General features: G+C 50.2%; 3 protein-coding genes across 12 annotated transcripts; 1 reads left to right on the top strand and 2 right to left on the bottom strand.

The window, feature by feature from the left end:
* The first annotated feature begins 518 nt into the window (after positions 1-518).
* Vamp1 (vesicle associated membrane protein 1) lies at positions 519-20,932 on the top strand. 10 transcript variants are annotated; one of them, XR_007595687.1, is made up of 8 exons: positions 519-653; positions 3,590-3,716; positions 3,915-4,073; positions 4,529-4,580; positions 17,906-18,031; positions 18,155-18,448; positions 18,910-19,730; positions 20,233-20,932. XR_007595687.1 is itself a non-coding variant. In XM_050164052.1 (5 exons), coding segments are annotated over exons 1-5 (393 nt in total). In that variant the 5' UTR covers positions 519-651; the 3' UTR covers positions 8,483-9,142. The 10 variants fall into 10 exon arrangements, 1 of the variants encoding a protein (XP_050020009.1); XR_007595691.1 differs by lacking the exons at positions 519-653; positions 3,590-3,716; positions 3,915-4,073; positions 4,529-4,580 and adding exons at positions 16,983-17,125; positions 17,232-17,296; XR_007595690.1 differs by lacking the exons at positions 519-653; positions 3,590-3,716; positions 3,915-4,073; positions 4,529-4,580 and adding exons at positions 16,983-17,125; positions 17,232-17,354.
* On the bottom strand, positions 9,284-17,233 carry Tapbpl (TAP binding protein like). Its single transcript, XM_050164050.1, has 7 exons — positions 16,809-17,233; positions 15,825-16,055; positions 15,425-15,691; positions 13,023-13,361; positions 11,299-11,604; positions 9,804-9,887; positions 9,284-9,632 (listed from the first exon to the last, which is right to left on the bottom strand). Exons 1-6 carry the CDS (start codon positions 16,870-16,872, stop codon positions 9,808-9,810), a joined length of 1,287 nt encoding a protein of 428 aa, XP_050020007.1. The 5' UTR covers positions 16,873-17,233; the 3' UTR covers positions 9,284-9,632; positions 9,804-9,807.
* On the bottom strand, positions 18,442-25,771 carry Cd27 (CD27 molecule). Its single transcript, XM_050164051.1, has 6 exons — positions 25,289-25,771; positions 25,005-25,136; positions 19,810-19,989; positions 19,510-19,587; positions 18,881-19,000; positions 18,442-18,677 (listed from the first exon to the last, which is right to left on the bottom strand). The coding sequence occupies exons 1-6, from the start codon at positions 25,422-25,424 to the stop codon at positions 18,556-18,558; spliced, it is 768 nt and encodes a 255-aa protein (XP_050020008.1). The 5' UTR covers positions 25,425-25,771; the 3' UTR covers positions 18,442-18,555.
* Between the last annotated feature and the right edge of the window lie 590 nt (positions 25,772-26,361).

Below are 26,361 nucleotides of genomic sequence, written 5' to 3'. Positions count from 1 at the left end.
GGGTTAACTAAGTCGCTGTGGTAACCTAGACGGAGCAGTTTAGGACGAAGTTCATTTAGGAGAGGCTATATTGAAAAAAAACATTTGGCTTTACGTTCTCAAGCGGAGAGGGTGGCAGGAGGGCCGTCTAGCCGATGCGCCATGAATTTGCACCCATGCTGAGCCACCGCAGCCCGGAGGATTCCAGGGTCCAGGTCACCTGGGTTTCCTTTCGCCAGGTGCTGTGGGCGGGCGCAGTAAGAGTGGCAGGAGCCTCCGGCTCAGCGATTGGTTGGCAGGCGCCACAAACCGCCTAACTCAAGCGCTGAGTCTGAGCTGGACGTTAAACAACGACCGTTGTATTGGCCGGTGAAGGAGGAGCAATGAATGAGAGGAGAGCTGTGATTGGTGTAGCTGAAGGGGCGGGGCTGGGAGGACATACCCCGCGTGGATTGGATCTAGAGGTTTCAACGTCACCCGAGAGGCGTGGTCATCGCTAATAAAGCCGGGAGTCGGCGCCGCACCTGCAGTAAGTTCCACAGCAGTTAGAGTTCCGGGTAGCGCGTGTGAGGCGGAGCTCCGCAGTTCCATCTGCTTCATCCGCAGCGGCTCCCTATCTGTCTCGTTGCATTCTCCAGAGAGGGACGGACCTCCACTTCCTCTATCAGAAAAATGTGAGTTGACTCTGGTCTAGGGTCCTCGACACCTCCTTACGGACTCTCCCTCCGCAGTGTCCAACTCTGCGGGACGGAAAATGGCGCATTGCAGCAGCTGCAGCGACGCCGGGAACCACCAGCTCGCGCCGCCCCCAGACCGGGCCACCCCGGGATGCGGGCAGCGCTCCATCCCGCACCAACTGCAGTCGGCACTCCTCTGCAGGGCAGGGGCGCGGGGGTCCCACGTTCATTGCATCCTCTCCTCTCGTCTTTGTATCGTGGAAGCCCAAAGGGGAAGAATTGGGGGAGGTATAGATAACGGGCAGGGAACTGGGAGACCCTTCTTGTTTGACAGAATCTGCCTCTGGGAAGATTTATTGGTGCACCCGTGCGTAGTAACTCGGGTTGCCTGCAGTCTCTGGGTTTCTGCATGCCCCTCACCCAAAAAAGTGTGGTGTACCTGCCCCATGGCTGCGAGCAAAGCTGCAGAAACTTACTTGCTAGTTCTGTGGCGCCTTGTGAGCCGCTCAGAAAGTCTCAGGGGACAGTGGCAAGAGATGCAGCCGTTTATGCTAAGGTGCTTTCCAGTGATCAAGCCCTAGCCAAGTACTGGAGGAGAATTAGGGAGGCCAGTTAATTCTTCATTTCATCCAAAACACATAGTTCGTCTCAGTTGTGTTCAGCATCACCGTCTTCTGAAGATCTGTGGCTAGATAAATTAAGAACTCACTTCATGATCACATACACATAATGAAGGATTTCCTTTCTATTCATTGCCTGGATCGCTTGCCTAGTGCTAGATGTATTTCTGTGTGTGTGCTTACATTTTCCCTCTCTCCCTCCCTCTTTTCCCTTCTCCCTTTCTCCATCCCTCCCTTGTTTGGCTTTTCCAGACCAGGTTTCTCTGTGTAACCCTGGCTGTCCCAGAACTCCCTCCATAGACCAGGCTAGCCTCTAACTCAGAGATCTGCCTGCCCCTGCCTCCCAAGTGCTGGGATTAAAGGTGTGCGCCACTCGGTTTGTGTTGCTTCTTTTGATGATTAAAAAAAAAAAAAGGAGTGACTTGTATTACATAAGGATTATAACTCCCTGGGTAGGTTGATGTGGAGTGTTTCCAGCTCCTAACAAGTAGTAAGTGAAGTGAGCCCTCTAAAAGCTCACAGTCATCCCATCCTTTCTTTTTGGGTTTTGTGGTTTTAACGTTTTGTGCGTTTTTGACAAGCTACTTTATTTGGGGAGGGGCCCTTTGTAGCCGACTCGCTCCAGGTCATTTCATGTATGAGGCTGGAGGAGGTAGGGAAAGCATGATGGCTAGCTGGGAATCACGAGGTCTCTGACCTTAGTCTTGTCATTGGTGCCACCATCCTGGACTCCTTCCAACACTAGCTGCTACCAACTCATTGGAATCCCTGCCCTCAGTCTAGAACTAGATTGCTTAGCTCGCTCAATAGCAGCGCAAGCCTTGTGGCTCCCGCGGCTCTGCATATTCCTTTCCTTCCTCAGTGTCTAGGGAGGACGTGGGAAAGTGACTCTTTAAATGGAAGAAGCCAATGTAATCTGAATATGGCCTCTCGAGGGGCGAGAGCATCTTGTCTAGAAGAAAGTTACTTAGTTATGGAAAAGGAGATTCAATGTATTAATTCTATTGTGATTAATCAAGGAATTTACTTTTTTGGCAACTTCATGATGGCTTAACTTCTACCTTATTTATTCTTGGACTTCTCTGGCAAGGATGTTTTATGGAGTTTAAGAAATTTCTATTCTCCATCAAATTTTAGATATCTCTCTTTACCTTGCTTGTGAAGCCTCCACATGGAAGGGAAAAAAAAATCTCCTTTTGTAGGTTTGATTTTGGGAACTTTTAGCTGGTGAGTGTCAGAGACAAGTTTTTCTTAAAGACCTCGCATTTACTACACATGTGGGCGCACACCTTTAACCCTGGCACTTGGGAGGCAGAGGCAGGTGGATCTCGGTTTTAGGCTAGGCTGGTCTACAGAGAGAGTTCTGGGACAGCTAGGGAACAGGAAATACCTGCCTCTAAATTTGTTTAAATAATAAATACATAAGAAAAGAAAAAAATCCAACCAACCAAAAACCAAAACCAAAGACAAGACCAAGCCCACTCAGAATCATCCCCTCTCGGCCGTCAGTGCGGGAAGAGGGGCTCGTCCTCACATGCTGCGCAGTAGCGCAGTTCAAGCTTTTCTCCGGACCCAGGCCCAGGGCAGCACCCTGAGACTCTGCTGAGTCTGAAGAAGGACGGGACGACGGTGCTGCATGTGCAGGGAAGATTATTTCTAGCGTTTACTTTGGGTCTGTGCTCTTGGAACAATTAATGTAATTGCTTTAAGCCCCAGATTCAATTTAAATGAAACCCCTATCTTCTCTCTGCCAAAAATAACGCAAATATCCCTGACTCACTCCGTCTATGCAGACGTTGCCTTTGGTGAGCCTCCAGATTGTTTTTACAGCAGCTGTCATGCACCAATTATAGTAGAAAACCTAACTGTGGCCGGACCCCCCACAAGCTTGCCCCGTCATACTCCAACCAGAGCACAACTGTCCTCACAGTTTAGTCTTTTCTACAAATCTTTTCTCTTCTGGCTTGGGTTTTCCTGTTTTATTTCATGGGAAGAACTTCTAGTGGCCAGGCAAATTCCATTTAGGTCAAGGCTGGCGTGTTTGTTCCTATGGCCATTTGCCAGAGGATGTGCCTGAGTTTACATCACAGGGTAGCCCCAATCAAGATCTCTTAATGGCACTGCGACCCTCATCCGAATGGCAGGAGATCTTTCGTGCTCTGCCCCGTGTCTCTAGGCTGTATCTCAGCTCTTGGGATTGCAGAGGAGCTAAACAGTTCTCTTGTCTGCATTCACGCTTTGCTTGGCAGTACGTGCCGATGCCTGTGAGTCTCTCCTTATCTCAGTCACTGTACTGTTTGCTTCTCTCCACAGGTCTGCTCCAGCTCAGCCGCCCGCTGAGGGAACAGAAGGGGCCGCCCCAGGTGGAGGTCCTCCTGGTCCTCCTCCTAATTTGACCAGTAATAGACGACTACAGCAAACCCAGGCACAAGTGGAGGAGGTAGGTACCTGGCCAGTCCCCGAGAGTTTCTAAACCGAGAATCTCGGGAACAGAAAGCATCATCTCATCTGTTCTCTTCTATACAGGGCCAAACAGCCCTTGGACTCACAGGCCTTGGCTTGTGATCTCCCGGGCATTGCTCATTTCCTCTGTCTCTAGTAGGGAAATCTCAGAAGGTCTGTTCCTGCACCCCCTCAGGTGGTGGACATCATGCGTGTGAATGTGGACAAGGTCCTAGAGAGGGACCAGAAGCTGTCAGAGTTGGATGACCGAGCTGACGCCTTGCAGGCCGGAGCGTCACAGTTTGAGAGCAGCGCTGCCAAGCTGAAAAGGAAGTACTGGTGGAAAAACTGCAAGGTGCGCCTCCCTGCCCTCGCCTGCTTTTCCCTCCGAGGTCTGCACACCTCCTTGATATGCATTACCTGCATTGGCCGCCAGGGTAGGCTAGAGTATTCAGAACCACAGAGAAAGCCCTGTGTAGAGGAATTTAGAATTTAGGCTAGTGAAGTAGCTTTTTTTCCAGAAATTCTCGCCTGGCTCTTCTTCAGACCCCCAACAGCAACACCCTGGCTCAGTACATGTATTACAATGTCTGTAGACGTAGCCAACACTTCACAAAATTTGCCTTTCAATTGGAATTCCAAGAAAGAATGAACAGGCATCAGGAGCTAAGCAGAAACAAGGCTGAGAGTCTGTGCTCTGTCTTTCTGAGCCTGGGAGAAGCAGAAGCCTGTGGATGTCTTCTAGTCTCTAGTCTCGTTCCCTTCTTCCTTCCTGAGTCCAAGGGCTCATGCTCTGTCATGTCTCCTCAGATGATGATCATGCTGGGAGCTATCTGTGCCATCATCGTGGTCGTTATTGTAAGTAAGTATCCCTGAGGTTGCCATGGGGTGAAGAGGTGGGAAGGTCCTGGAGTCTTCTCCCAGCCCTGCCTGCCTGCCTGCCTGCCTGCCTGCTGGGGAGTGGGGCTGCTCTGACTGAGGTATGGAGACCGCTGCTGTGGGATCATCGCCTGGTTGGTGGGGGGAGGGAGGGCAAAGACAAGGAGATTCCTTGCCGGACAAGCCTCCCCCTTCAAAGAATTGTAGGAAGATGGCCCCTTCTGCTGAGAAGTGTGGCTGTGCTGTTTGTCTCTGCCTGTGTCCCAGGGAGACCTTGGGACTGGGTTGCCTGTAACTGAGAGACCTGGTTGTCTAGTAACGCGATGTAACTTGCCCTCTTGTTTTCTCCTGTCTCTTTTTTCTTCTTCGTCTGGGACTTCCTGATTCCTGTGTCCAGTCTACTTTTTTACTTGAGAATGTGCCATCCCGTCCCTGTTCTTCATTGCCATCCAAGTTCATGTCTTTTTCTTCCTGTCTGCTCTCTCAGCCAACCCCTTCATCTGCCTGTCTCCACTCTAGCCCAGGCTTCTCCGTCACCCATGCCTCCTTTTCTGTTGCAACCATTTGCACTCTTCCTTCACACTAGAAATGCTGCGCGTGGCTGGTCGTGACGTCACTACCCAAAGAGCAACAGCTGGCACCCCCTCTTCACCCCAGCTTAAAAGTGCTGTGGCCAGGGGAGGGAGGACATTGGGGATGGCAGAGGTGAAGTGTCTGAGAAGCTGGCATGGCCGAGGGAAGGAGAAGGGTGTTTGTCTCCAGCTAGGCTGGCCTTCAGCACGAGGGACCCAGACTACTTGGGAAGTAATGACTTGCTGCCTGTTTTATATAATAGTTGGTAACCACTACCCTGGAACCTTTCTCTCATACCAAGCCTGTCTCGGGTCCCAGAGGTCTGTTTAAAGACAGAAGTCAAACTGGAATTTTGTAGTTACTGCTTGTCTGTCAGTGTAAGATGTTCTGTGTCTTTGGGGAACTTTACAGCCTTAGACATTGTTCTCTGTGGGCCTAGAAAACAAGTACTCACTGATTATAAAAACAGTAGGAGACTCTTACATCTTCCTAGAAGCCATCCCACATGCTTCTGTCTAGGAGGAGCCGCTGTCTCCTCATCTTTTCTGAACTGTTCTATGTTGCTCATGAGGGCACCAAATGATTCCAATCAGCTTTGAAACAGCAAGCGTTTGGGAACATGCTTCTTGCCATCTCGTTATTGAAGTTCAGCCTCCCTTGCTGTTGATAATGGGGACTGGGTGCGAAATGGTGAGACTCCCAGGCTCCCACAGAACCCCTTCCTCCACACCTTTCTCTCATTCTTGCCTGACATAGGGATGTGGCAGGAAGGCCTTTCCAGCAAAGCCCGCAGCTCAGTCTTGGATGGGAGGGGTGCCAGCTCGTGACAGGTGTGCTGCGCACTGTGCCCGTGACAGGTGTGCTGCGCATTGTGCCCGTGACAGGTGTGCTGCGCATTGTGCCCGTGACAGGTGTGCTGCGCATTGTGCCTGTGACAGGTGTGCTGCGCACTGTGCCCGTGACAGGTGTGCTGCGCACTGCTGTGCCAGCATGGGGCCTCGCATCTGGAGCTGTCTGCTTCTCCTCCTTCAGTATCTTCTCTGGAACCATCCTCCCCTGTCTGAATTCTGCATTGCCTCCTCTCCTCCACTCCCTTTGCATGCCCTGTGCGAATAGAGGCTGAAACCTGAGGATGGGAGCTGCTGCTGAGCCTCACAGAGGATGCGCATGCCATAAACCCAGGTGCTGGGGGGAGTGCAGGAGGGGGTGCTCTCAGGACTTTATTACTTCTGCCCTCTGGTCCACAAGCAGGAGGAGGCTGGGGCCGTGCCAGCCCGCGTGCCCGCTTTCCACGCAGCAGCATTTCACTCTGCAAAACCATCCTTCTTTCCCTTTGCCCATTTCTCACATTCCCTTCGTCCTGCCTCAGGGCGGGACTGAAGAGCTGAAGAAAGCAGTCAGTGTACTCTCCCAACGTCCGTCCCCCCGAAGTTCTCCACTATCCTCTAGGCTTCTCTTTGCCTAGTGCAGGGGGGGTCACCGCTGGAGAAGAACCGACACTGTCCTCGATGTACTCTGAGCCTGGAGCAAATTTACCCGGTTGGCCCACCCAATCCTAGCACGGGAATTCATTCCTGGGTTTCTGTCCCACTAAGGCTTACCAGGTGTAGTTGGTTTTGTTCTTTTGGGGTGTTAGCCCTTTTACTTTCTTTCTCACCCCACCCCGAGCCCTCTTCTGTGTCTTTGCAGTCTCTTTCCTCCCACCACCCATGTGCATGAGCAAGTATGCCTCTAACCCTGGGACTTTGCAGCCAGTGAAGCCAAGCTTCCCACATCCCCTTCTTTGGTTTGTCATGAGACGATGTGGGGTTTCCATTGTGTCTGTCATTGCCTCTGTCTTTTTCCTAACCCAGTCTCATAGTTTATGTATAGAGCAGTAAGAGTTGTATTTCCACCAAAGGCATGTGACATATCTACCAATTTCATGTATTCTCAGCGACGGCGAAAAATACAAATTCCTTCCACAACATCATTTTGGTTGTTGTTTGGGTGGTTGTGCCGGGGATGGGGAGAAGAGGGTGTCATCCTAGGTTGGCTGTAGGCCAGAAGGGCTGCCTGGTGTGTGTTCTTCGGTCTTCCTGGAAATTAAAGTCTCTGTGTTGGCAGAGGAAGTGGTCTGTGTTCTTAGCCTTCGTACATGAAGCAGCCCAGCCCGTGCAGGTGCTGGTGAGAGGAAGTGATGACAGGAAGCGGAGTGGGCACTCACACTGGCAAACAACGGCAGGCTTTTTCAGGCCTCTCCCGGCTGCCTCCACCTGCTTATCGTCCGTTACGGCTTGTGCCTAGATGAGGCTTCCAGCCCTTACCTCCTTTTTCTCGTCCTCATGCATAGTTTGCTCCTCCCTTCTAATTAATTTTTATTTATTTATTTTTAGTGTTTCAGGACAGGGGTTTCCAGTGTGCACCACTGTGCTTGTCTCTTAAATACATTCTCCAGACTAAGGTCTTCTGAAATAGCAAGCTCGCTTTAGGACCGATTCCTGTTTATTGTAAGCATGTGAGCGTTTGCCTGCATGCATCTATTTACACCATGTGTGCCTGGCACCCAGAAGAGGGCATCGGATCCCATAGATTTACACATGGTTGTGAGCCACCATGTAGGTGCTGGGAAGCAAACCTCTTCAAGAGCAGCCAGTGCTCTGTAGTCTTTCCAGCCCATCCAACACCTTAAGGCATTGCTCTGTGGCTCTAAGCCCAGGAATTTTTTTTTCTTTTTCTTTTTTCTCTTCTTTTCTCTTCGTTTTTTCTTTTTGAAGCAGGGTTTCTCTGTATCACAACCCTGGCTATTCTGGAACTCACTCTGTAGAGCAAGCTGGCCTCAAACTCAGAGCTCTGCCTACCTCTGCCCCTCAAGTGCTGGGATTAAAAAAAGGCACATTGCCTGTCAGCCCAGGGAATTTTTATTGTTTTTTCAAGACAAGATTTCTCTGTGTAGCCGTGGCTGTCTTGAAAATCACTCTGTAGACCAGGCTGGCTTTGAACTCAGATCTGCCTGATGTGCTGGGATTAAATGCATATACTACCACCCCTGTTTTTGGTTTTTCGAGACAGGGTTTCTCTGTGGCTTTGGAGCCTGTCCTGGAACTAGCTCTGTAGACCAGGCTGGTCTCAAACTCACAGAGATCCACCTGCCTCTGCCTCCCGAGTGCTGGGATTAAAGGCGTGTGCCACCATCGCCCGGCTTCCCTGTTTTGTTTTTTAAATTCTGTTTAGGACTGGAGAGTTGGCTTGGGGTTAAGAGCACTTGTTCCTCTTGCAGAGGACCCACGTTTGATTCTCAGCACCCGCATGATGGTTTACAACCACCTGTAACTCCAGCCCCCGGTGAGCTGATGCTCTTCTGGTACCAGGCATGCAGGTGATGCGCACACATACATGCAGACAAAATGCTTATACACATAAAACAATAAAGTAGATGCATCTGAAGAGGACTTCCAGAGGACCCGGCTTCTCTCTCCAGCATCCACATGGCAGCTCGCAACCATGGATGACTCTAGCGACTCTTCTGACCTCTGCAGACTTCTTCATGCATGTGGTGCACAGACACGCGCCCAGGCATGCACAAACACAGATGTTTTTTAAAAGATATATTTGTTTTTATTTTGTGTGCATTCTTGCTTTTCCTGCATGTGTGTCTGTGTACCACATGCATGCGCCTGATGCCCAAGGAGGTCAGAAAGAGGGTGTTGGGATAAGCTATAGATGGTTATGAGCTGCCAAGTGGGTGCCAAGAGCCAAGTCCAGGCCCTTTGGAAGAGCAATCTTAGCTACTGAGCCATCTCTCCAGCATCCCTGTTTTGTGTTTTTGATAGTAGACTTCATAATCCACAATTTTTATATGCCGAGTTGTGTGTATCCATAACATACCTCATAGAAACGAACACAGGAAACCTCCTACAGCTGAGGGAGTGTCACCTAAGAATCACAAACCCCTGGCAACTGTCGGAAGGGTCCAAACCTTAATTTCTGATTATACCACAGTGGGGTGTAGCCCTGGCAGGCCTCTGAGGGCCCCTGCTTCACACCTTGAAGTTGCAAGTTGGAGCAGTGAGAAATGGGGGCGCGGGGATCTGGTGGGACAACGGAGAAAGACAAGAAAGTAGAAAAGCTTGGCTGTGTAGACACAAAGTGCGTTTATTTGGACAGTATCAGGAGTTTGTGAGCAGTGGCCGGCCCTGCCCTCTTCCCCTCTCCCTTCACTTGCTCCCTTTGACTGTGGTATTAGCCTCCACTCAGACAAGTCTGCCCTCCTGTTGTTGCCTCCCTTTTGATTAGCCCAGGGTCTTCTCGACAGGGAAGGAAGGCAGAGACCAGCACCTCACTCCCACATGGTGCCTTCTTCAGGCCTTTTTCAGTCTTCAGCTCAGCACAGAGTCCTTACAGTAGCTAGAACACGGGTACTCTGCTTTTTCCTTGGAAGCAAGAGAGCAGCTACCTGGAGTGCCTCATAGTCATGGCAGGTCTTGACACAAAAACAGAGAGAAAACAGAAGAAGATTGGTTTCAAATGGGGTACTTCCAAAAGCAGGAATTGGGGACACAGTGGAAATACCTGGAACCCAGTACTTTGGACTTCAACTCTGGTGTGGGGGGGAGGGCAGGTACTCAGGAGTGGGGTTCATATACAGACTCACCTTGCTATCTCCAGAGTTTCAGAAACAACAACGCAAGAACGAAGGGAACGGTGGCAAAGAAGACTCCAAAGCCTGTTGTTGGCTCTGTGGGTGAGAAGGAGCACCCCTCCCCTTAGGAAGCCGAGCACTGCTGTGGGTGCCTGTGCATCTCCACGGGAGCCCTGGGCCCACGCACGCTGCGGGCCTGCCCTTGTTCAAGACTCAGATTTGTGTGTTGTTTTCTGCCTCTTTTCACATCAGGATTTGTTCTAAGACAGGGTCTCCCTGACATCCAAACTGGCTTTGAACTTAGGCTCCTGCTGCAGGCTTCTAGTCTGATTATGGGCACACACACACCACTATCCCCCATTCCACCTCAGACATTTGAAAATGTTTCACAAAAGAGATTGAGCAACTAACAGCAAATAGCTGGGAATAATGTGAACTCAAACAAAATCTGAGCTCTGGGGAAGCTCATAGTCTGGTGAGCAACCAAATGATGTCTTGGGCTCTCAGATACTTTCATTTTGAGGTTCATATCCTTTTCTGCTTAAAACTGCAACATCCTGTGGCTTTTGGGATGAAGTTCTAGCATGTGGTCCATTGAGATTATAGGGCGTAAGCTTGTAAGGGCATTCAGCTTGCCTGCTGGTCACATTTTCTCGTTCACTATTTACTGGTGGAGAACCTTGGGCAAACTGCTCAGTGTTGCAAATACCAGCTTATCATCTGTAAGTGTTGGACGTGGCGATGGTATCTGTAGTCCCAGTTATTTGGGAGGCTGAGTAGGAGGATTGCTTGGGCAGAGGAGTTTGAGGCCAGCCTGAATAACAGTAAGATCCAGTTCCAAAAATAAATAGGTGTAATGTGTGATATCATACTTAAAAAGTTGAGAATATTGGGAGTGGAGAGTTGGCTAAGCAGTTAAGAGCACTTGTTGCTCTTGCAGAGGACCCGGGGGGGGGGGGGTTCCATTCCCAGCCCCACATGGTAGCTGACAACCATCTGTAGCGCCAGTCCGAGGGGATATGATGCCCCCTTCTGGCCTCCATGAGCGTCACATGCACATGGTGCACTTCTATTCAGGAAAAACCGCTCAAACTCATGAAATATTAAAAACAGTCTAGAGAGTGGAGTTTCCAATGTCTGGTCACGTAAATGTGCAGATGTAACTACCCTGAAGTATCATTGTCTCTTGCTCCTTTTCTCATACGCCCTCGGCTATAGCCATGCTCCCTAAGTTCTGTAGGCTATTGTACAATCTGGTGTTCACATGGGCTGTGCTCTGGTCGTAAGGGTTCCCTTCTTGCTGAACTAGCTCCTAGTGGGAAGGAGCAGCACCTGCCTCTCCAGCCCAAGCTTATTACTTGGAGACTAGGGATTTGTAGCGATAGTGGCTGCCACTCTGGGAGAGGTAAGTCAAGAGTGTGAGGGTGGAACGGAGCAAGAGCATGGGCATCTGCACCCGGAAGTAGGGGAGTCTCAAGTGGAGGAAGAGATAGGACACTCTCAATACCTGTGTCGGGTAAAACCCTCATGCTGACTCTCAGCGGCTCCTCCAGGGAGATGTGGGTAACTTGGCAGATGTAAGTGGCGCCTGCCAGGCCGGGCTCAGCTGTCACGGTGGAAGAGATGCTGTAGGTCCCCATCATGCTTTGCCTGATGCTGGAGAAGGAGGCCCCAGAGACTTGGGCTGGACTTCCACCCTGCTCCTCCCGAATCCATGTCACCACCACATCCAGAGGGTAATAGCCAGCAGCACTGCAGATCAGGGAGGGGGGCAGATCCTTGTTTGCCAAGCTCAGTTGTACTTTGGGGGGAGCTGGAGAAAGATTGTAGAGGTGGCTGATCAGGACCCATGGAGGAGCCTGAGGCCTCTGAGAGTGAAGGTAGGTTGTGGAGACAGAAACATTTCCATGTTCCAGGGGCTCGACCTGGATGCGGGTCATGAGTGCAATCATTTCTGGAACTTTAAAGTCAATGACAGGCCAGCATGATTCTTCCCACCCCCACCTCCAGACAGGGTTACTCTAGCTTTAGAGCCTGTCCTGGAACTCATTCTGTAGACCAGGCTGGCCTCGAACTCAGAGAGAACCTGTCTCTGCATCCCAAGCACTGGAATTAAAGGCATGCACCACCACTGCCCAGCCCCCCCCCCATTTTTTAAAAATAGAGCTGGGAATTCCACCTAGGGTCTTACTTGTACAAGCAAGTGCTGTACCACTGAGCCACAACAGGCAACCCCCTTGGTTTGCTCCTTATTACCCCTGCAAGCAGTGATTGCTCATTGTGATGAGAACTGTTCCCTCTGCCTGCCCTTGACTACCACCCCCTTAGGAAGTATTGGGAGCAAAGCATGGAGTTCCTTGAGCCCACAGATCTCCAAGGAAGCCAGGAATGTTAAGCACACAGGACTGTCTTTCCAATGGGAAATATGGAAATCCTATTCTGACATCCAGAAAGCTGGGAATTAGGAGTGACAAACAGTCTGGTGAACTGTGTCAACTGTTGGCCCAGGCCATATCAAGTTCTTACAGACTCGTAGTCTAAATGACCCTTATGGCCAGAGGCTCCACCAAGCTCCCACAACCAGCTCCAGAGATACCTAATAGTCTAAATGGCCCTTACAGTCTCTGTATAGCCAGAGCTATACAACTCCAAGCTCCTGCAACCAGGTCGAGGTGGCTAATAGCCCAAATGACTTTTACATTTCCAGTATGACAGACCAGGCCAGAGCCTTCTCTAGACCCTTAAGCTAGTACGGGTAGCCTATCACTAGAACCCATCTTCTTGGGAGAAGTGACAGCTCTGATGTAATTATGGGGGATTGTATTACACCAGGAAACTCTTCCCAGATGACACCGTGTTTAAATTTGTTGATGTCACCCTCTGCAAGTCTGACCCAAGTTGACAAAGTCAGTGTGAACTGAGTTTTCATTCTTACCTCTTCATGGTTCGCTTCCCTGCCTAGACACCCGCAGGGTCCCCTCAAGAAGTGGTCTAGGGACTGAAATTACAGCCAGCCAGCCAGGGCTGCAAGATTCAGGACTAGCTATTTCTTGGGGGAGTTATCTCGGCATTCAGTGGGGACTCCTTATCAGATGCCGTGTTTGAGCTGTGGGAACGGCATTCTTTTTCTCAGGAGATTCCCTCTGGGTTTGGATTCTAGTCTGGGAAAGACTCCCCATAGGCACCCCTCTTTCTCCTCTCCCCAGAATAACCCAGGCCAGCACGCCTTACCTAGGATGTCAAGGGGGATGATTTGTTGAGCTTGGTACAGAGAGGTAGTGATCTGGCAGATGTAGGTCCCCTCATCCTTCAGGTTGAGGTTGGCCAAGGTGAGCGAGGCATCTCCAGCCGCATGCAGCTGCTCAGGCTCCAGCGTTGCGCCCTTGCGCGTAGCCTGCACCTGCCCTGCCTTCCAGCTGTACACCAGCTGCCCGCTGCCTTTGTGCTGCAGCCGCCACTCCACCCCAATGAGGTCCAGGCTGGGTGCCATGGAGAAACTGCAGTGCAGGGTCACAGGGGACCCCAGCAGGCGATTCAGGGCTTGGGTCTCTGACGTCACCTGGAACTCCACTGTGGGGAGAATAGAAGGTGGCTTGTGGACTGTTTCCTCCCCGGGTCACATGGCCTCTGAGTGGTGGGCAGACAGCTTCTCCAGCTCCCTGCCTCGAACAGTGGTACCCACTGAGTTCATTTCCTATCCTGCAAATAAATAGGGTTCTGCCAGGGCAGCATGGCACCCGTGGGAGCCTGAACTCATGGTCCTACTGCTTAGGTCCCCAGTGCTAGGACTGCACCCACCAGGTTTACTATTTAATTCTTCCGTGACTAAAATACGGTTAAGTTCTATGTGCACCGGATCCCTCGTTACTATGAGAAGCGCACTGCCCAGCCTTGATATGCTTCTGGGATCCTTGTTTGGTGGCTATGACTCTCAGCTCTAAGCTATAGCTGTGCATGGGAAGGAACATCTGGGGGTGAAGTGCTGTGGTCCCTATGGTCTAGTCAGTTCAAGGGGAGAATGTCTGCTTTAACAGAGGCAGAGAGGAAGTGGGACAAGATGAATATCTGGTGAGACTGGTCAAAGCCGTGTGGGTCTATGCTATTTCACTTATTGGTCGGTTTGGTTTTGTTATTGTTGTTGTTGGGTTTTTTGTTTTTGTTTTTTTTTGGAGACAAGAGTTTCTCTGTGTAACTCTAGCTTTCCTGGAACTCACTCTGTAGACCAGGCTGGCCTTGAACTCACAGAGATCCACCTGCCTCTGCCTCCTGAGTGCTGGGATTACAGTCGCGCACCACCATAGTGTGGCTTTATATTTAGGTTTAAATCATCTCAAAAAGGGAGAAGCACTGAGCCACACAAGACCTGTGGTCGATGCTGGACATCTTTTCTGATGTGTCAGGGTTCATTTAGATAGGGCCGTAGAGGCAGTGGGAATGGTAGTGCCTACTTGGACTGTCAGTGACTCAGGAGGCATAACAGGGTCATAAGTTCAAGGCCTGCCTGGGCACCTTGGTGAGAGTCCCCATTTCACAATAAAACTGAAAAAAGGAGTCGCAGCTGTAGGCCAGCGTAGAGAGGCTGTTTAGCATGCACGAAGCTCTAGCTCAATCTTCAGCACAAAGTAATTATAAAGGTTAATGTCTTATGGCTTTCCAGGGATCGGAGAGGAGTCCCCCACATCTCCATCCTTTGTGGATTTGGATGTCTCCCTTTAGAGGCAAATTATTGAACTGGACTCTTCAGATACCTGCTACCATGTTCCTAATTTCTTTGTGCCTCGTAGGTGGCGCTAAATGGGAGAGGACAAGGACTGGTTATTATCATTATTAATTAAATTTTTCAACTATTTTACATCCCGTCCAGCTTCTCCTCCCGCCTCTCCTTCCACTCTCTCCCCCATCCCTTTACCCACCCCCATCCACTCCCTGCCTAGTCTCCCTTGGGTGTCAACAAAGCATGACCCAGCAAGTTGACGCAGGACCAAGCTCCTCCCTTAGGGCTGGGTTTTGTTAATAAGAGGTAGGGAACAAATTCTGTCTCCCTGTGCTCTGTTGAAAGTGCTGTGAGAAACCAGAGCAGTGTGGCTTTTCAGTGAGAGAAAACAGGTGTTTGGCTAAAGAAGAGAGCGGTGGCCACAGGTGTAGACAGAAGAACCTCATTTCCCCACGACAGCCCAGTGAGAGAAAAGTCATCTCCATTTTGGAGAAAATACCTGATGGTTTTTATATTTTGAGCCTTAATCAAGTAAGAATCTCCCAGGGTCCCCTGTTCTGGGATTTAGGATATTTTAGAAGGAAAAGATGAAGGTCTATATTGTGGTACCCCAAGAGGACCTATGTGATAGATTATAGACTTTGTTTCTTCCTTCTATCCCAGCTCTCACAACTAAAAGAAAGAAACTTGGGGCCACTGAGATGGCACAGTGGGTAAAGGGGCTTGCTGCCAAGGCTAGTGAATGGAGTTCAGTCCCTGAACCCGCACGGTGGAAGGAGAGAACCAACTCCCACAAGTTGTTCTCTGACCTCCACCTATGGGCTGTGGCACATACAGACACACACACACACACACACACACACACACAGTAATAAAAACATAAAAGGAAACCTCGTGCCGCTGCTTTTGATTTTCTCACCTGCAACTCTGACCGTACCCTGGGGACTCAGGGGTAGGTTCTGTGTAGGGTGCCAGACAGCTTCAGCATCTTCTAGAGTCTTCATCACCATGGAGACACTGGGTCCCCCTCTAGATACCTGCACGTTGCTCATGAACCAAGCTGCTCTCTCTGAAGTGGCCTCTGGTCTAGCATGGAGGAAGTACTGGGAGATCTCACAGGTCACCACCTTCCCACTGCAGTCTGCATGGAGCAAGGCCTCTGCCTGAGGGATCTGTACCAAGTCCACTGGGGAGAAGGGTGGTCACAGAAGTGATATTAGACAGACTCCCTTAGGCGGGTGGGAAGCAGGGGTGGGTAGATATGACAGGGACCTGAGCTGTCCCCACGGAGGAAGCCTAGGAAGGAAGAAGGCTTTTACCTGAGGCCTCGAAGATAACAGGTGAGTCTTCTTTGTCCACTGTGCTGGCTTGGAAATCAGTGATGTCGTCTAGGGAGCCATCATCCGGCACTGGCACCTGCTTCAGCACAAGCAGGGCCCTCTCCCTGTCCCCCTTGCTGGCAAAAGCCCCTCGATGCCTGTCTTCTGTCACCAAGAAGCAGTCCAAGACTATGTCGGTGGGCTGCCACGGTCTCTCTGCTGTGGGGGGTTCTGCGGGAACAGTGAGATGAACACCTTCTTCCTCCATATTTGCTGCCCACCCCTTTCCCAAACCACAGGCTGATCACCAGGTAAGGGCCTCTGGGTCCTGCTGTCTTGGTGCCATTTCATCCAAAAACCCAACTTCTGGGGAGGCACCTGCCACTCAGGCAGCTACTCAGGGAATTATTTAAGTTCTGGATCAGTCCTGCTCAGAGTCAGGGGGATTTATGCTTTTAAATTTTTACAGTCCAACTGTGAAATACAAGGAAAAAAATTTTTTGAAAGGTGTTCCCAGTAAAACAAAAACAAAACAAAAACAAAAAGGAACAAATCCTGCCACTGGGGAGAGGAGCTGGGCTCTTGCTGTTTCTAGGGACGCTGACAGCCATTTTCTCATTTCCCAACCTGCCCAGAGTCCTCTGCTTTCTGCCATTGCTGTGACCTCTAACCTCCTGCTCCAGAGTCACCTCCCCAGTGATTCCTTAACCTGGGAAGCCCCTTCTCCTTCTAGGGTGCAGTGCCCTCTCCCATGAAATGGTGGTACCCTGCCCTTTCCACAGAGAAAGCCCCTCTACTCTTTCTGTGAGTTCTCAGCCGTACTCCTCTCCAAATTGGCTTCTCATGTCGTCTTGTTAAGCCACACTCATCTGCTGGGCTTAGAAGCCAATAGGAAGTTGTTGTTGTTTTGGGTAGGTGGCTTCCCGGGACTCCCTTAGCTCTAGGCTTCCTTCCCCCACCACGGAGCCAGACCTCGGCACTCACCAGTCCCAGCTGCCCCAGAGAGAGCCAGACAGAGCAGCAGACACCAGCTGGGCTCCGAGCCCATGGAGGCTGCTCTCAGGCTCCTCCTCGCTGGCTGCCTTCTCCACGGTTCCTCTGGTACAGATCCCGGGCTGAAGAGAGGATTTTTTGGAGCGCCCCTCGCTTGGCTAGCCGCTGGTGCTCTCTTCCCCTGCTATCTTAGTCCGCTTCTCTTTCACTTTCACTTCGACTGTCTTTGTCGCCTGGAACCATTAGCAGCAGCGGCCAGAACCCTCCTCCCTGTCCTTCTGTCCACCCTGCACTCAAGAAATCCCCAGGTGATTTCAAAACCTGTTTTGTTTCCCGTCAACTCTAAGTCAAGGCGGGAGAGGGGATGGAGTCAGAAGCTAGAACTGCAGGACTCAGGACCCTTCATTCTTTTAGGTCCATGTGGAATCCTGTTGGTCTGCCCAGGTGGCAACTCGCTGTTTAGATCCTTGACCTCACGGGTGAGATGGGGTATGGCCTGGCTGTGGGATTGCAGTCTCAGGAAGCTGGAGAGCTACGGTGTGGAGTTTCACTTTCAATTATATTAGTGTGTGTGGTGTATTCATGTGTGGGGTAGGGGTGCGCAGCCAAGCCTGTGTGTGGAGGGTCAGTGTGGACCCTGCACATCTCATGACTCCTTCTTATTCTCTTGAGATAGGGTCTCTCTCTGAACCTGGAATTGTTTGGTGGCCAACAAGTGCCAGTGATGTCCTGTCTCCACTCCAACCCCTGCCCTGCCCTCCTGGCACCCCTTGAATTACAAGCACACAGGGCCACATAGAGTTTTTGTTTGTTTTCCCTTATTTTCTTGTGTAAGGACTGTCTATTTTTTTTTTCTGGTGAAGGGTGCTAGAACTCATCCTTCATACCATCTTCCCAGCCCCTGTCACTCCTTCCTCCTCTTCCTCTCCCCCCCCCTTTTTTTTTTGTAGGAAGGGAAATGACTTGTAGATGTTCACAGTTGTTACTGGAGCCCCTGACCATGAGGCCTGGCTCTGGGTTCCAATGCCTGTCTACACCGAGAGAAAAGGACAGTGGATACAGAAATAGAAAAGTGAATTTATTTACAGCTTGGGCTTAAACGGAGAGAACGTCTCAGTAGTCTCGGCTTTGCCCACGGCAGTGTCACAACTTCCCGAGAAGACGGAACCAAAGCAGAAAGTACGTGTGTCTGCAGATAGTGTCCTTCGTGGCAGGTGAGACCTTCCGGCCCCAGGGCTTCTGCGGGTCTTCTGCTCGTGGCCTAGTCAAAAAGTTTTTTTTATTATTATTTTATTTTTAATCTTGTGTCTGTGTGTCTGAATGTTCTGCGCTTGTAGGTGGCAGAGGAGGTCGAAGGTGTCGGATTCCCTGAAACTGGAGTTACACGTGGTGTTGAGCCACCTGCTGGTTCTGGGAATCAAACTCTGGTCCTCTGGAAGGACAACATGTGCTCTTCACTGCCGAGCCATCTCTCCAGTCCTTCGTGGGCTGTTTTCACCCTTAGCATGTAATTTTGCCAGCCAGAGGGCTTCATTTATATGAAGTGTGTTTTCCAGCTAAAGCCTGGGCCTCCCCAAAATTGCTGACCACACATTGGGGATCCTGTCCACGTCACTCTCAGTCTCAGAAAGGTGGTGTATCACGTGTACACAGGAAAGGGTTCTGATGACAATGGTAGATGGTAGGGGAGATCCCCCTGGATGGCGCTTCGGTGGAAAGGACCCCACCCCGTGCTGGATCAGGGGTAGGAAGCAGGCTCAGGTTTCCGGTAGTCTTCTTGGATGGGGATGGCACTGCCCTCCTCCTCCCTGGGGCAGCTGTAAGGACAGGTCTCTTCAGGTTCCGCCTGGTCATCTCTATCTGTGGAAAGACAACGGGCCAAGGCATGGTCAGTAGTAGGGAGGGTGGGGATAAAGCTGAGAAGAGAAAAGAGGGTGGGGGGCGTGGGGTGGAGGGTGGGGGCTGTGAAGGGGAGAGTAGGGTGGAGTCGGGATGGGACCCGCAGGTGAGGCTAGCAGGGCTGAGATGGTGGGCTGGGGAAGGACGGGAGGCTGATCTCTTACTTGATCCGTGATTCCTTCTTTGATGGAAGAACAAGATTCCTCCCAGGATGAAGACAAGAAACATGCTGGAGAAGGTCACGAAGATTCGGATACAGTCTGAACTGCACAGGGGTCTTCGGGCTGTGATAGGCAAGGGTGCCCAGAGGCTTTGCGGGAGGGTCTAACCTTGGACTCCCTCAGCCCAATCTGTTTTTCCCTCCGTCATCAGCCTTCTGCTCCACCAGTCCCCCGTCTCCTAATCCCTGGCTAGATCATGCTTTCCCCCCTTCGCCTCCCGCTCTGTCTTTCTGTCTGTCTGCTCCTCTCTCCTGTCTCCTTTGTGCGTAGTGAGTACTCGTGTGTGCATTCAGAGTCCAGCGTGCTCCCTTGAGGCAGGGTTCCTCTCTGAACTGGAAATGTGGCTGTTTCAGCAAAGGTGGCTCTGTCTCTGCCTCTGAATGCTGGGGTTACACACATATTACTCTGGTCCTTAACTCACGCTCAGCAAGCGCCCGTATCCACGGAACTTTCCTGCAGCTCTGTACCCCTATTCTTCACCCCATGCTTAGGGGTTTCCCAGTCGCTACTCTCTTGGCCTCTTTCATCTTCCCTTTCTCTGAGGAATGGGGATTAGCAGGGAGGAAACTCACATGGCCAGTGGGTGTAGAGAGCTGAGTCAGGAGGCTGCCTGGTGTGTGCAGGCCAGATCGTCCTGGGCTCTGGCATCACTGGAAGAAACAGACAGCATCTATCACAGCAGAAAACCTGCCCTCCTTCCCCTCCACCCCCGGAGGATACACTGAACCGAAAGCCTGTGATTCTGCAGGAGGGAGACAGAAGGAAGACAAGCCGGCCCAGAGCCTAGTTTGGCGTAAGTGCAGATCGGGCAGTGCTAGGTGGGCTGCTCCACTGCCCCCAGCGAACTGGACAATGGGCAGCCTGCTACATACCTTGGGCATAAGGTAGGTGGGTGGGTGGAGGGTGTGAGCCTGAGGTCTCTGACGGCTGTGTGGTCAGCGCAGGCTTTAGAGGAGGGTCACACTCCATACATTCCTTGTCCCTGCACTCCAGGCCCTTGGAGCAGGCGCACTCGGCGTTGGCAGTGACTGTGCAGTTGCGAATGAGAGGACCTAGGGAGAGGGGAGGGCCAGGAGAAACAGGGTACAGCAGGCCTTCAGGGACCTGAACCTGTTCAAAGGATGTGAATGTTTCCCCATTTCCATCACCTCATCCTTGCCCACCCCGCCCCTCCCTCACTGCCACCTGCTATTGTTTTTGAAGAAAAATGGTTGACAGACAATTCACGGGCTCAGAAACAGGAACTGAAAGTCGGAGATTGTATGATTTTTTTCCTACTCTCCTCTACTTTACAGCTTTTGATTGGCATGTCATATACTTCTGTAGAGGTATATGGAGCGTCCAAGAATAAGAACACAGAAATGGAGGTCCCAGAAATAAGACTGGAGAAATAACGAAATATAAAGTTGTGAGCCTGGGAGAATGAGAGCAGACTGTTAGCAGCTGTCTCGGGTTACTCCGCTTTACAACCGGCAGCTCTGTCTGCAAGACTGAGGGTCCTCTGCAAAATGAGGGTCAGCTTTTAGAAACCCCCCCTCCCCCGGCTACCCATGACCAGCAACTGACGAGAGCTGAGTTAACTTTTAAATGACGGGATGTACGTGACTTTCTGGTTGTGCATTGTCCCGTACCCTTCCCTGCTGTGTGAAACTGGCAATATCAGGGAAGTGTGGAGCTTTGGTAAACACCATCAGAAAGTGCCAGAAAGAAACAAATACAAACACTAGTTTAACTGAAAAACTCTGTTAATAGAAATTGTAAAAAAAAAAAAAAAGTAATTTGTATCTGAGTTTTACCTTGAGATTGTAAAAATTCTTTTGTTCATGCCTAACGCTTGCTTCTTATTATAAAAAGGGAATTTGAAAACTGCCCATGACCACAGCTACAGAAGCCCAGTCTCTGGCTGTGCTCACAGGTATAGCTGAGAAGTTTTTAGTGCCCCATGGAGAAATTTTCTTCTTTTTCTAGAATAAAGTTTGCTTCTAGTTTAATAGATTTTGGTGGTCTGTCTCCCATCTTTGTGTGGTGTGAGAACCCAACAATATTCACATCATAAGCGCAAAGCTAAATTAAGATCCAGGACAAGGGCAGAGCGATGGCTCAGCAGGTGCCCAGTGCCAAGCCTGACAACCTAGGTTCAGTCCTTGGGGCCCACTTGTTGGAAGAAGAGAACTGACTCCTGAAAGTTGTCCTCTAACTTCCACCAGAGAACTGTGGCTGGCATGCCCTCCTTCCACACAAGTAGACAAACAAATTAATTTAAAAGTTAAAAAACCTGCCAGGTGCCGGGGTGCACACCTTTAATCCCAGCTCTCGGGAGGTAGGAGTAGGAGGAACTCTATGAGTTCGGGGCCAGCTGGGTGTGAGTTTTAGGACAGCCAGGGCTACATAGTGATCTCTTTAAAAAAATAATTTTAAAAGTACAAATTAGACGCACGGGTACAATCAGCAGCACGTTAAAGACAGCAACGCAGTCCTCTTTTGTCTTCTCACCACAAAGCCCTCACAAAGCAGCCATTACTATGACTTCTGCCACCACAGGACAACTGTGCTCGCCTCTGAGCCTTCTGTGTGGTATGAATGGAATCAGGCCATGTGACCTCATTTCTGTCTTGCTTCTTTTACTTAATGCTTTGTGAACTCCACTTATGCTCTTGGCTCTAACTACAGATCATTATTTCTCGAGGCTGCGTAGTACTCCATTGTGTGGCTATATCGCCATGCCTGTATCCATCCAATCTGCTGCCAGTGGACATTTGAGGAGCCGCTCGTTCTTAGCCGTTAGGGACAGCGTCCCTATGATTCCTATTCGTTTTTTTTTTTTTTTTAACTTTATCAGAGACTAGCTTGATTGTAGGCCTCCATTGCTCTTAAAATAGAAAGTTTAGTCTAATGTAGGACCAGTGCCGGTTAGACTTGGGGTGGGGGTGAGGGTGGGGTGACTCCCTGGAAGGCAGCAACATCTGGATGTGGGACAGCACTCTGGGAATTCCTGCAGGTAGAAGAGGGATGTAGAAGCAGTGGATGGCAAAGGCCTACATCAACTCTGACAATTTTCTTCTGCTTTTGGCTTATCAGGACAGAAAGAAGGACAATTCCTCTATGGTCCTATGGCCTCTTTTCTGAATTCTGATCAAGTTGCCATAAAACCTTAGTTCCTCTGTGGCCTGTGAGGAATTGTGAGTCAGCCTGGACCAGGATCTGCTTTGGAAGAGTGGGAGAAGCCTGGGAAGTGGTGGGGGACGAATGTGGAGGGGGATGGTTCAGGACACTGCTGGGTGGGCTGCTGACACTGGACGGAAGTGCTTTTGTCTTCAGTTGGGAGTACGGGGGACTTAGGGGTCCAGACTGTACCTGAACTGACCACAGACTTCCCCATCTTAAAGACTGGGGGCTGGGAAGGCCAGACCCAGTGGACCTGCTCTCTGTTGCCTCCCCTGGCTGCCTGATCTCTTGGATTAGGTTGAGACCAGCAGACAAAGGTGGTGGAGCCAACCTGGGACACAGCGAGGGGTTGAGGGCAGACAGCAGAAGGCCTTTTGACTAGGCTACAGAGTGAGCCAGGAGCTTTGTTTGATTAAGGAATTCCCAACCCTGAGGAGGCTGCTGCCAGGGAGAGAGAATCTTATTTTTAAGTTGCTTTAGGAATATATCTGTTGCTTTGTTGGGCATGGTGGCACATGCCTTTAATCCCAGAATTTAGAGACAGACGGATCCTGGAAGAGGCCAGTTTGGTCTATGCAGTACTCCAGGCCAACCTAGGCTACATAGAGAAAACCTGTTGCAAAAACAATAAACAAAACCAACCAACCAACAACAACAAAACCATGTTGCTTTTATTATGATTTTGTTCTTGTTGGTGTATAAGAAGATGGAATGTTTCATGAATCTGTGGTACACAGGGCCGTGTTAATCTTGGTATCTTTTCAGTTTTAGTGATATGCTGCTGAAGAGAACCCTCAACTATGACCTATGACTAACAAACACCCTTTAAGGCTGCGCTGGGGATCGAGCCCAACTGCTGAGTTGTGGAAAACAAAATTTTTTTTTGACAGGGTTTCTCTGGGTATTCTGGAACTAGCTATATAGACCATGTTAGTCTCAATTGCACAAAGATCCACCTGCCTCTGGGTTTAAAGGCATACACTTCCAAACCTGGCTCAAGGTTTTGCTTTTTTAAAAGAGTATAATATTAAGTCGGGAGGTATTGGAACACACCTTTAGTTCCAGCCCTTGGAGGGCAGAGGCAGGTGGATCTTTGTGAGTTCCAGGTCAGCCTGGCCTACAGGGCAAGCTCCAGGACAGCTAGGGCTACTCAGAGACCCCTGTATTGGAAAAAAAAAAATTAAAAGACAATTTAGTGAAATCACATGTCTAAGTCACAACTAAGACTTGCTGGGATATAGACAAACTACTTATATGAAATGTTACCACTTGGACACATAACTCTCTTTGATTTGGGCACAGTGTGATATGTTTGTAGGAATTATCTGAAATCCCCACAGACAAGGTTTCCTATTATATTTGCTGTAGTGTAGCCGTCTGGGATGCTCCTCTTAAATTGTTCTTAGAGCCGGCAGGGCAGTGGTGGCGCACGCCTTTAATCCCAGCACTTGGGAGGCAGAGACGGGTGGATCTCTAAGAGTTCAAGGCCAGCCTGGTCTAGGAGTGAGTTCCAGGACAAGCTCCAAAGCTACACAGAGAAACCATGTCTTGAAAAACAAAAAACAAAACAAAACAAATTGCCGTTAGAATTTACTCTCTAGTTGCCTCCGCTTCCAGAACACATTGTCTTCTGACGTTACTAAAACCAATTTATACTTCCTACAGAGGTTTTTTTTTCAATAGCAATTAAATTTTTTTTATGCATGTGAAAAAGTGTCTCGCTAGCAACCGTTATTTCAAAGGGGCCTCTTTAAAGTGTGCCCCGTCTAGTGTACGCTAACACAGACTTCCTGGATCTCCAGCAGAGGTGGGGAAATGACAGCGGAGTCTGAAAAGAGAGCTACAGATACCCTAGCTCTTCATTTGTAGAGAGCAGACATTTATCAATTAAAAAGGACAGGTCTATCTGCCTTTTCCCCAAAATGCCTTTTGTGTAAAAAAGCCAGGGGGGAACCTGGCTTCGGATGTTATTTCCTAACTCCAAGTTCAGAACAGCTGTCCTGCAAGTGTTGTGGGAATACAGGAACACGGGCAGTTCATTGGCTAGAAGTTGCTTTTTTGAGACCTTGGTTTCTGGAACTATCCCTCCTTACATTATATATTTTCTTCTTCTTCTTCTTCTTCTTCTTCTTCTTCTTCTTCTTCTTCTTCTTCTTCTTCTTCTTCTTCTTCTTCTTCTTCTTCTTCTTCTTCTTCCGCCTCCTCCTCCTCCTCCTCCTCCTCCTCCTCCTCCTCCTCCTCCTCTTCCTCCTCCTCCTCCTTTTCAAGACAGGGTTTCTCTGTGTAACAGTCATGACTGTCCTGAAACTCACAGAGATCTGCCCGCCTCTGCCTCCCAAGTGCTGGGATTAAAGGTGTGCGCCACCACACCGGGAAAATTGTACTTTTTCATTTCTGTGTGTGCTCATGCATATATATGAACTCAGAGGACAGCTTACAAGTTGATTCTTTCCTTCTTCCATATGGTCCAGGGAATTAAGTCAGGTTGCCAGGTTTGGTGCCAAGTATCTTTGCCTACTGAGCCATCTCATTTGCCTTTTGGTTTGTTTGTTTTGTTTTTTTGAGACAGGGTCAGGCTGGCTTTGAACTCCTGTGATCAAGTGACCCTCCGGCATCCATCAGCCTTGTAGTTGGGATTGTGGGCATGTGACACTACGCCATTTTATTGTCTCAGTCCTATCTACAGAGTCCTTCTCTCCAACCCTTCAAAACTGCACGTCTTCCATGAATCACTGTCTCCCCATCCGCCATGCCCAAAGCACACACACCCTGTTTCAGCCTTAATTCCACTTCCCATGAGCCTCAAAGCAGCTGAAGCTCTTTGACTCCCGCACACCAGCTACACCAGCACCGCAGCCCCTATGTGCTCAGTGCCACCTTTTGCATTCTGCGCCCCTCTTACCAGAGTTACAATGCCTGCAGCTCTCACAGTGGCGCCGGGCATGGTAGTCTGCAGAGAAGGAGACACCCGGTAGGCACGAGTCACACTGAGAAGCTGTTCTGTTCTGGCTGCAGTCTTTCACAAGGAAAGTACCTGTGAGCAGAGGGGCCAGAATCAAGGTCCAGGCAAGGTGATTCCTCCAGGCTCCGCAGGCTGCCTGACTTTGCTTGAGCTCAGTCTTACCCCGTACACCCCCCTTCACCTTAAACAGCATCTCCCCAGCCCTGCTGAGCCCCCACTCTTACCGGGCTTGCACATCTGGCAGCAGAGTCCTCCCGGAGTCCGGTAATGTCTGGCTGGACAGCTCTTGGAAGCTGAGGTAGCCAAGAGTCCTACCAAGGTCCCCAGCAGGCAGAGCCAGTAGGGAGGTGGCCAAGCCATGGCTACTGCCTAGAGACCTTTCCTGAGCCCCAGCCGCTGGTGCCTCCTGTGTGCTCTGGGCAGCAGCCACAGTACTTCCACTCGGGTAGTGAGCCAATCTCTATAGCAGTTGTGGCTGGGTTTTGTTTTTTCTTTTTTTTTTTTTCCTTCTCACAGCAGCCTCCACCCCCTCTTCTTTTCCGCAATCTGGAGAGGCTGTGAAGGGGCAAACCCAACGCTGCTGTTCTTCACAGACACGTGCCCTCCTTGGCTTCCACCACCCTTGCTCAGTGGCTAGCCCATCTGCATATGCTGCTTTTACAGGAGAGGGTGCTGCACACACGTGCAGCCGCCTGTCCTGTACACAGGGCTGGACACTAGCTACCCTCATCCGTCCCGGGCATGTCTCCTCGCTCACACGCATCCCTTTCAGAGATGACCAGCTGGAAGGAATAAAGGAGACTGCAGGCTATTTCTGAAGTTTAGGGGGGTCAGATCAGGTTTAGAATCATGACACTTTCGGATTCTGCTCTGCATAAAACTGGTGCCACAAAACACCCCATTAGAGGTGAGGCGACACAGTGGTCTTGTATGTCCCAAGGTAGCCTCAAATTTGTGTTATAGCTGAGGATGACTTTGAACTTCTGATCTTTCTGCCCCCATCTCCTGAGTGCTGCTGGTGTTACAGGGGTGTATTACCATGTCACTGCTGCTGGTGTTACAGGGGTGCACACCATGTTACTGCTGCTGGTGTTCCAGGGGTGCACCACCACACCAGGTTTATGTGGTGCTAAGGAGAGACCCAAAGACTTTTTCATCCTGGGCAAACACTACCATCTGAACTATATCTCCCTCCCTGAACACAACACACATGCAGCAAAGCTGTTGCATGTACAGAGGGGAGAAGTCATGACGACAACCAGCCTTGCATACCTTGCATCACTGAGGTTTGGTTTTA

This window comes from Alexandromys fortis, unplaced genomic scaffold (assembly GCF_014885135.2).
Source record: "Alexandromys fortis isolate MF-2015 unplaced genomic scaffold, M_Fortis_MF-2015_v1.1 scaffold_150, whole genome shotgun sequence".
Classification (NCBI taxonomy): domain Eukaryota; kingdom Metazoa; phylum Chordata; class Mammalia; order Rodentia; family Cricetidae; genus Alexandromys; species Alexandromys fortis.
This window is presented reverse-complemented; position numbering and strand designations above follow the sequence as displayed.